Source organism: Falco naumanni, chromosome 10 (genome assembly GCF_017639655.2).
Source record: "Falco naumanni isolate bFalNau1 chromosome 10, bFalNau1.pat, whole genome shotgun sequence".
In the NCBI taxonomy this organism is placed as follows: domain Eukaryota; kingdom Metazoa; phylum Chordata; class Aves; order Falconiformes; family Falconidae; genus Falco; species Falco naumanni.
This window is the reverse complement of record NC_054063.1, coordinates 7,072,268-7,082,455: the sequence shown is the minus strand read 5'-3', so window position 1 is coordinate 7,082,455 and position 10,188 is coordinate 7,072,268. Positions and strand designations below refer to the sequence as shown.

At 41.5% G+C, this 10,188-nt stretch overlaps 1 protein-coding gene across 2 annotated transcripts in view; it reads left to right on the top strand.

Moving 5' to 3' along the window:
- The first annotated feature begins 12 nt into the window (after nucleotides 1-12).
- Nucleotides 13-10,188, top strand: part of PDE3B (phosphodiesterase 3B) — an 88,329-nt gene continuing 78,153 nt past the window's right edge. For both annotated transcript variants that reach the window (XR_005829982.1, XM_040609279.1), the window contains exon 1: nucleotides 13-1,309. Coding sequence is in view for 1 of the 2 variants with exons in the window: in XM_040609279.1 (XP_040465213.1) it covers nucleotides 200-1,309 (1,110 nt within the window). In the remaining variant the exon portion in view is untranslated. The remainder of the gene's footprint in view (nucleotides 1,310-10,188) is intronic.

The window sequence follows — 10,188 nt, the reverse complement described above, 5'->3', positions numbered from 1 at the left end:
TCCGCCAGCGGCCGCTGCTGCCGGCGAGCGCTGGGAGGCGGCAGCGAGTCCCCGTCGCGGGATCCGCTTGGGGAAAGCGAGCGGGCGAGCGAGACTTTTACCTTTTCTCTCTTTTCCCGTCCTCGCCCACCATGCGGCGGACGCCGCTGCCCGCCGAAGGGGAGGCGGCGGCTCAGCCCGGCGCCCTTCTCCTGAGGAGATGAGGGAGGCGCGGCCGGGCCGGAGCCAGCGCGACCCGCGCCTCTCCCCCGTACTGCCCCCTCCCGCGTCCCCGACCACCATGAGGGAAGAGAGAGAAGCCGCGGCCGCCTGCCCCCACGGACCCAGCAAGCCCCCGCAGCACTGCCCGCAGCCGGACGGCGGCGGGGCGGCCGCCCCCCTGGCGCTCCCCGGCGGCAGCGGCAGCAGCCCGGAAAGCCTGCGGAACGGCTACGTGAAGAGCTGTGCGACCCCCCTGAGGCAGGACCCCCCGAAGAGCTTCCTCTCCCTGCTGCTGTTCCCTACCGCCGCCTCGTCCTCCTCCTCCTGGGCTCTGCTCAGCCTGGGCGCCCTGGCCGCCGCCGTCCTCTCGCTCTTGGCCTTTCACGGCCGGGGTAGCGCCGGGGGCCAGCAGGGCGGGAGCAGCTGGCGGAGCCCCCGGCCGCTGCACGCCTTGCTGTGCCTGTCCCGCTGCCTCAGCCCCCTCTTCAGCATCGCCTGTGCCTTCTTCTTCCTCACCTGCTACCTCGCCGGCGGCAGGCGCGGGGAGCACGGCGGCGGCACGACCCGCTGGTGGCTGCTGGCGCTTCCCGTGTGCTGCTACTCGGGGGACTTCGTGGCGCTGCAGTGGCTGCTGCCCGCCGAGGGGCATGAAGAGGAACCCCAGACCCTCGGCGAGCCTCAGGTGGTCCTAGGCAGGCTCCTGGCGGTGCTGGGCTCGGTGGCAGCGCTGACCCTGCTGCAGAGCTCCCTGAAGCTGCGCCGGAGCCTCCTCGTCTTGGTCTTCTCCAGCCTGGTGTGGCTGCTGTCGCTCACCACCCTTCACTCGCTCCCCCCAGCCCTCAGACCGCTGCTGGCCAGCTCGGTCGGGGTGGCAGGCTGCCTCCTAGCACTCTGTGGCGGAGAGCACGGCATCTTCTCGGCTCAGAGCCGCGGAGCGCACCACCAGCATCATCACCACCCACGGCTCCCCAGCGTGGAGGAAAAAGTGCCTGTGATCAGACCTAGGAGGAGGTCTAGCTGCGTATCCTTAGGCGAGACTTCGGCCAGCTACTATGGCAGCTGCAAAATGTTTAGGAGACCCTCGTTGCCTTGCATTTCCAGAGAGCAGGTAGGTGTCTTCGAAACTGGAAGGAGAAACTTCCTGAGAAATGAGCGCCACTTGCTTTTCCTAACTGCTGTGTATGTCTCTGCTGGATGCCTGCTAACTGGCAAACTCCTGTTAGAGGAACGGAGGCAAGTGTTAGTCTGTGAGTTTCTCGACTCTGTTCTGCAGAATCGGTATAATCCTTTCTGTCTGTATAGAAGCTATATCATAATAATGTATTTGCTATAGGACCGAAGGTTTGCTCGGTTTTCATATGATCTTAAATATTAAAAAATAGTTCCTATTGATTAGAACAAACCACCAAACCAAACATGTTCAGCTATCAGATACCTTGCTGTTTTGTTTCTTTTCTGAAGCCCAACACCTCCTCCGCTTCTGGCAGACTTTATGAGAGAAAGAAACCACAGCTTTCTAGCTGCTTGCCGCTTCTGGTTCTTCCCATTTTTCTATCGACAAAATGATTGTTGAGTGCTAAAGAAGTACCAGTTTTTGAGGGGTATTATTTATCAAATGTTGGCGTTGTTTGAGTGGCAGCTGTCCCTCTGCCTTGCAGATTACTGTATCTTGTTTCTCTCTGTCCTTCTCGCCCTCTTTTCCTCGTTCCACGTAAATTAGCGTTAGGTTTGGGTTGATAAGATTTAAGAAACTCCTTTTTACTGAAGAGAGAGCTGTTCAGCAGAGTCTGGAGGGATTCCCAAAACGCTCACTTTTCTTGAATGGAACTCTGTTGGTTTCTACCTCCCGGAAAACTTTTCAATGAGTCTGTTTTTTTGTAGCGTAACCCTCCATCTGTGTGTGTGGAGTTTGTTTTTATGTGGGGAACTTGCACGTGAACTGCAAGTACATCGAGTTGTGTCGCCGGTGAAACTGGCCTGAGGCTGCTGCAAGTGGATTATCAGACCGTTACAGGAGAGAGAATAAGGGGAGTGTATGTAATAAACGTGCAAAGGAACAGTTTCTGAGAAGGGATTGTTGCTGCAGAGGCCCCTGTCTACTTAAGGTTGTGGCTGAAATCCATGGATACTAAATTAAATTTTCTAATTTTGCTTTGACGTGTATTCCTTAATGCACTTCTTGTGATTGTCAGTGAAACAGGTCTGAGAAAATACGAGGTGAATCTGAAATGGTGAGTGGTTTTCAAGCATGTATTTCCCTGCATTTGCACAACAGAATAATACAGTGGTAATTGTTTTTGGATAAAAGGTTAAATGCAAGTATGCTGTAACAGCCTTCAGAAATAATTTGACACTTACTGAATGAGCTATCTAATGCATACTATGACACAAACATTAAATTACTGTACTAGTGTTTAAGGTATGTAGGGAATATTGTGTAGTAATTTACTTTCTCTGTTCCCTTCTGGATAGTAAATGCTCTCTTTCTGCCACATTTGTCTGCAGTACAAAAACTTCAGAAAATGTGGTTTCATTAACCTTTCTAGATGATAGAAGATACTTGTTCTTATGCAACGTACTAAATGCTCCCTTTGATATTTGGCTCACTTCCTAAAGGTATGCGCATATTTCAAGTTAAGGCATTTATTATTCTTTAAGTAACATCATAAATGTCAACCATAACTAAATACATAGAATTTATTGGCAGTACTTAAATCATACGTGTTCATGATAAAATGTAACTGTTTGGTAGACTTCCAGAATTTGATATCTTTGTTATCACTAGAAGTGAACAGAAACAACAAAGAGATCTGAAGTTCTTTGCTTTCCTAATAGTCTATTATACTTTACAATAAATATTTGTGCTTTATGAAGCAAAGTTTAAGTGGTATTCAGAGATACGCGTTTTGCGTAGCATTTTGTATGTGATTTTATAAGCATAAAACAGGTTAAATCCTCTGATCTCCTGTCTGACTTGGAGAGAGATCAGACATTGCAGAGCTGATAAAATGTCAATTGTTTGGGTGGGGGGAAGAACTAAGTCCATAATGTGTGACTTTATTTGAATAAACACTACAAGTTTTTTTTTTATTGCTTTCTTGAAACAGAAGGAACGTGTATGCACTGAATGCTTTCCAGAGAGCATTTGTTATACGTGTTTTCTTTAAGGACTAAATGCACATTTTGCAGATAATTTTAAAATATTTCAGTATTTTTTTTGCAGTATTAATGTTATAAGAGTAAGTTCAATGAGCATTGTTAGGAGGGTCAGTGGAGTACAAGGAATGTGCTGCAGGTTCACTGTGACAGGAATACTTTGATGAATGAGAGCTAAGTTGCTATTGTGATTCTATTCAAAGTATTTTGTATGATTGTTAGGAACCTCTTGTATGCAGAGGTTTATATGAACCTCTGCAAGCAGGGGCGCTTAAGAACAAAAAAGGCAGATGTATCAAATTATAGAATACGAGGTTGGAAGGGACCTCAAGGATCATCTGGTCCAACCTTTCCTGGTGAAAGCACAGCCTAGGAAAAGTGGCCCAGCACCTTGTCCAGCTGAATCTTAAAAGTGTCTGGTATTGGGGAATCCACCACTTCCTTGGGAAGGTTATTCCAGTGGCTGATTGTTCTCACTGTGAAAATCTTTCCTCTTGAGTAGATTTTTAGTTGCTCTTTGAGGAAAAAAGGGAATACTAGTATTGACCTTAAGTTTCCAGATGCTTGTCGTTTGAAATTGTCGGGCTCTCTGTCTAGTTAAACACATGAGAAAATTATTATACTCACTTGACTGTTCTTTTTCATAAATAAGATCAAGCCAGAAATTGTAAGGGGTTTGTATGCATGGAGGGTGAGAGTGGGGACAATACACAAAGGTATGTGCAACCAGTAGTGTGTGCACACTGGAACTGGATGGAGCTATTGCTCTTTTCTGGGGTAGAAGTGGAAAGAGGCCCTGTGAGCACAGTCCTGTAAATGCTTACTAATTTGAGCAATCCTTATGACAAAGATTTAGATTATTGCTTTCTGTACTTGAACAGGTACGGCAGCTATAAAGCTGGAAGGTTGATAAAATTAATTACCTTTTTCTTACCTTTTATATGAGTGTTCATGCTTAGTTTAGCCACCAAAGTCTACAAATTCACGCTGTGTATGGCTTTTCTGTAGTACATGTGGCTACCAATGTAGTTTGAGGTGGTGGGAAAGGGTTTTGAATAGATTATATCTTTAAATTTTTATGTGAGTATACTTAAAAGCTATTATAAAAAATTAAACATACACATAGAAGGAAGCAATGTGACTAAAATCAAGAGTTAAAAATTATGCAAATACAGTGTCTTTTCTGAACTACTACATTAACACTTATCCTGCTCACAGATATGCATATGATTTTAGCAGTAAACAGGCTTTTTATATTCTTACTTCAGTATTTGCCCTGGACCTAGAGAGGAATTGCTTATTAGCAGTATGGCTGCAGTATTAATTGGTATTATAAATTTTGTGTAGATTATGTTTAGATTATATGTATTAATTGGATACTAATCTCATAGCTGTACCTACCACTACTGGTATCAAAGGATTTATATTCATTGATTGTTGTCTATTTAGCACTTAGTTATTTTTCTTAATTCTTTTTCCCCCCACATGAAAGCTGTATATGAATTGGGAATCTAAAAGGTGCTTTTCAGTGTTGCAGATTTTCTAAACACTCTATGTCTGAAAAGTATTGTAGTAAAAGCTATTCATTCTTTAACATGATGATGAATATGTATTTGAAAGCAAATAACCGTGTGTAGGAACTCATGCATAGGAACTTCTCAGATCCAGAAAGAGTATGTGGTTTCTAAAATTTATATTCTTCCTTGAGTAGAGAATAGGCCTTCCTAATTAAATATGTAGGATGTGTGTCCAAAACAGTCTGCAAACAGAGCTAATACTTTTCTTAGTTACCTGACTAGGTTCAAACACATAGGAAGGCTGGGATATTTCATGGATAGACTCCTTTCATGTTGCACAGAACAGTTGTCCTGTGGTTAGGTTGGTTGTTGAATTGACTGCCACCTTCCCCAGTTTGTGTTCCAAGCTATCTTGTACCTTGGTGCATTAGCTTAGGAAGATCAGGACTTGATTTGAAAAGTCTAAAATACATAACTTGAAATTAATGCAGTTCCTTATTTGCTTAGACAATTTAGATCAGTGTCACCTATTTGTGAAATAGATTATACTTTGTCCTTAAGTACTTGGGGGATAAATTTTCTAGTGCAGATACTGTCTGTTAATATGTATTCTACAGTGTCTTAAAATTGTTACACTCAGATACTGCTTGCAGCCTAGTAACATGTGAGCCTTTACCTGTTGATTGCAGCTAATAACATAAAATGTAAGTCATCTTGCTCTGTATTTAACAAAATAGCTCTTTTGAGATTTTAAGTTATCCCCTAATGATTACAATGTCTGTTACCACAAGTGTACCTGCATGTCAGGATTTGTTTCCGTTGTTAACAGAATCTTCGTATTGGGTTTTTATTGTTTGTCTTGTGGGGAAAATAAAAGTAAAAATGTGTGTGTTGAGCTGTGAATGTAGTCAATTTCAATGGGATGTGACTGAATGCAGGGAATACACAAAGAGAAAGGACTACATGGTGAAAGCAACAGTCTTGGAAGACTGTTTTTCCAACCGTATTTAAGATATGTAGGATTATATTGTTTCTGTCTGGTTTTCTCTGACCCTGACAAAATGTTTTGCAGTAGTTGAAATGTGAAATAAGAAGACTCTTGGGAAGAGTTGCATACTTTTTCTACACACACATATACACCTTCTTTTTTTTTTTTTTCATCCTGAAGTTATATTCTTGTAGTATTATACCACAAAGAAAGGATTACTTGAGCATGGTCTGCCCATAGAGACCTGTAGATAGGTCAGAGTTTAAGATGGTATCCTCTGGCAAAGTCACTGCCAGGACCATACTCTGGTTCACAGAGAATGACAAAGAATGCCCTCAGGGAGACTGAGTGCAGTTAAGAACTCTGTTAGCTAAGTTTACCTTAAGCCAGTTTTTAGATATCTAAGGCTTGGTGACAGCTCATGTTCTGGACAGAAAAGTACACTAAAAGCAGGGAAATAAACATGTCTTTAAATTGTCAGTGGAGCGAAGGGTGTTGGCTGTTTCTGCAGGTGTGGTTTCTTGGCAAGAAAAGGTAAAAGGAGAAAAGAAGGAGATCAAAGACAACTGCTGTGGAAATATTGGAGAAATTTGGAGGAAGGTGAAGGTGGCATGATACAGGAGTGACCAGAGCGCCAGTAGGAAAGTAATGGAGGAAGCTGGGAGAGAAGGTTCTAAGAACTTTATGATCGACTGTGTCAAAGAAAACTAACAGGATAAATTGGATAAAGTACTAATTTTCAGCTTTGACTAGGAAGGTATTTTAAACTTACGAAAGAAAACTGTAGGGATGAGGAACAAAAGGTTCCTAGGGGAGTCTCTAGAATGGTAAAGAGGACAGCCTCCATGATGCAGTTCATGAACAGTGTATTTTGTGAGGTTAAATATGAAAGGGAAGAGAATTACAAGGAGTCAGGCTCATTTTCCTGAGGAGGAGACTCATCTTTTGACACAGTGTATGTGTGTGCATGTATATACCTGACAGTACCATCCTAAACTTGACCAACTGAACTGACTGAATACTATGGCCTTAGAACTTTCAAAGATACCAAATTCCAGCAAGTTTTATGAAAAAAAATGAGTGGCAAGTGAAGAGACCCTATGGAATATGCCCCAACATGGAGCAAGTCTGCAGTGTGAGCTGAACTTTACATAAGTAAATGTATTTCATGAGTGAATACCAGAACTGGGGGGTGGGAATTCTGTTAAAGCATGGGGCCTTATTTGACACTTGATAGGAAAGTTGTATTTTTAAAAAAAGCTTTTTTCCGCTGGTTTTAGTTTTCTGATACCTAAAAATGGAAACTTCATGCAGTCTTACCGTCATTCATTTGAACAAATGAACAAAGCCAACTCAGGTCTGGTGTTCAGAAACTAGTTGCTGAAGATGGGAAAGGGTAAATCTTGTACTTTTGTGCAAAGATAAGGATTGCAGACAGGGAAACTGGGAGATGTAGTCTGTTCTGTCATTGATGCAAAAATTTGTGGAGGAAAACAGATGAGAAAAACTACTGCCTGCCAAATAAGAAGGGAGAGCAGATCACAGGAGGTGCAAGCCATTGAATATTTTGCTGGGATCTCACCCATTTTTTTCAGGATAAAACTATGTGGAGAGAGAGCTGAAAGAATAGTTTAAGATGAGAATAAAGAAGAGTGAAAGGAAATATTGAATTTCAACATGCCTTTTTTAGTGGGTGAAAACAATGCTTAGTGAGATAGTATGACACAGCAGAGTAAATTTTGGCGGGGAAAAAATAATAATTCAACTTTTCTGCAACTCAAATAGCAGGAATGAACATTTAAGGTAAAAGTGAGGGCTTGCATTGGTAAGGGCAGACTGTGTAATATATGAGTGAACATTAATGAAACATAAAAAGGATCAATAACTTTAGGGATCCAGTGGAAGTAAAAGCATACTAGAACCTTCCAAACAGACAGGAACCATGGATGCTAATAAATTAGAGTTCACAGGGTAACAAGTAAACTGACAGATGATGGTATTTGGGAAGGGGAAGTGTAACAGAAACAGATCGGAGAGATCTGTCCTTAAGGAAGACCAGTTAAGTGAATGGCCTTATTGGCAAATGTGAAAAAATGAAGTGTTTTAGGGAACTAGAGACAACATAACAATGAATGACTGCTGACATAAAATTATAGTTCCCAGAGTGGTTTTATATTTGAAAATGGATCATACAGCTTTGGGAAAGGACATAAATTCAGGCTACTGGTGACCAGGAGTAAGTTTTGATGTGTTGGGCCATCCCTACTTTTTCATAGCTTTTATATGTAGCATGTTCCTTTGAAACAAGTGCAAATTTACTGGAAGAGGGACAAAACAGGGCACAGATATCTGAGTGATTTTTTTACATCCCTCTGTTTGTTTGATTGTTCAAACTGGTGCTGCTATGCAATACATTCATGGCTACCATTGCTAACCTCACTTTGTACAGGAGGTGTGGAAAAAGCCGACATACTACCAATTAAATGACTGATTGAATGCCAATCCTGACAAGTTTTGCTACCCATTACTGAGTTGCCAACCTTAACTTAGTGAAGGTATTCAGGTTTGCATAAAGGAACATTAAAGGCATATTTGCAGCAAATGGTCCATTTGTTATTCATTTGATAAATGTTTGTTTTATGGAAAGTTAAAATTATCTTTTTCCTATATGATTTACTATTTTTAAGCTATTCAAGAAATTGAATAGAAAATGTCCGTGAGAAGCTGTATTTGGGTGCTTTGGATTTGGTTTTAAGAGAGCTTCCCTTTTTTATGAGGAATGTTCTAGGGTTTTTTTTGCCTGAATTAGCAATACAGGTACATTGGTTTAGCTATATCTGTGCTGGTAATAGTAATTGAGAAATATACATGCAGTTTTAATTTGGGGTGAGTACTTTCAGTATACCCATTATGGCCGGTGCTGCTCCCCTGCCCCAGCAGAACTGTACCACTGTTAGGTAGTGATACAGCAAGCCTGTGTCACACCTGCCTGTTTATACCTATTTTCAGTACAGTTTTATCTGCAGAATTCACAATGTAGAATAAACTCTTCTGAAAGTGTGTGAAGCTTAAGGTTTGCAGAGGGAAGTTTTATCAGTTTTATTGCAATAACAGCTTAACTATGACTCCCTGTGTAGGCACTGTGGTATCAGAGTGTCTCTTTTAGCCTTCGTTATTGATCATGTTACATTTTCTCTTTGATTAGATTAAACCCTTTTAACAGGATAGGAGCTAAAGAAAAGGCTAAAAAAGGCTTTATTATATTAGGCTTGCTGTCCATGTCTTTAGCATAGTTTTTGTTCCAATGTAACCTAAAATTAAAGGCCTGTGTTTACATTTAGGATCTTTTTATTTTTCTTAGTCAGTTTAACATTACAAATTCAATCATAATGTATTTTCTGGGGTTTATTCTGTAGTTATTTTTCTTCTAAGCGTTGTTGCGTGATACCTGTTTGCTACTTCAGGAGTATAATTTTGTGCCTTCTGCCTAGTGGATTCTCTTAAAGGATTTCTAAATTTCTGGGTACTTTTAAGTTACTAATACAGGATAAGAAGTAATTTTTTTAAGAACAGGTATCAGTGAGTTTTTCTAGTACTTTTTTGCTTTCCAGAACAGTTTCTATCCTTTCACACAAATTGCTGATGTTTTTCAACGTGATGACTGATAAACACTAAACCTCAGCTATCTCATTGTCTTCTGTGTGAGAGCTGTATGGTGGCCAGGGAACCTGGCAGTGTGTGTGCTTTACAAAAGTGAACGGCTTCTTAGCTGGGCTTGTAACTTTGGAAGTGAACTGCCTTTTTGTGAGCTTTCTCGGAGGCAGGGAGTGATCTCTGTATTTATAGGACATCATTAGTAGTTAGTAAAATTCACTGTCATGCATATAGTTTAACAATTCAAACTTCAAAAAGAAAGGAATTTTTTTAAGAGAAGTCTTAAGTGATTATTGTTTTGATTAACATCCGCACTAGCCTTCATTTCATTTGGTTTGCCACCTAGACAGTGTAATGTGTAAATGCACTCACAAGCTCTTGCAGTTCCGTAGTATGCTGCACACTCTTACTCCCTTGGAATAGGATTATCCTCATTACATAGTATGAAATTAAATTTCAGTTAATTTAAACTGCATTTTTGTAGCTACAAGTGTTATCGTCTTAGATGTGGATAGTAGGGGAGGGAAATTTGTGTTGAAACCTGAAGGTGTGATTAGCAGGCTGAAAAAGTTTAGATCCTGCTGTGCCTGTGAAATGCCATCTGCTCTGGCACTGCCCTGAAGGAATTGGCTCAAACGGGAAGACGTAAAGGCACACTAGAACAATTTTACT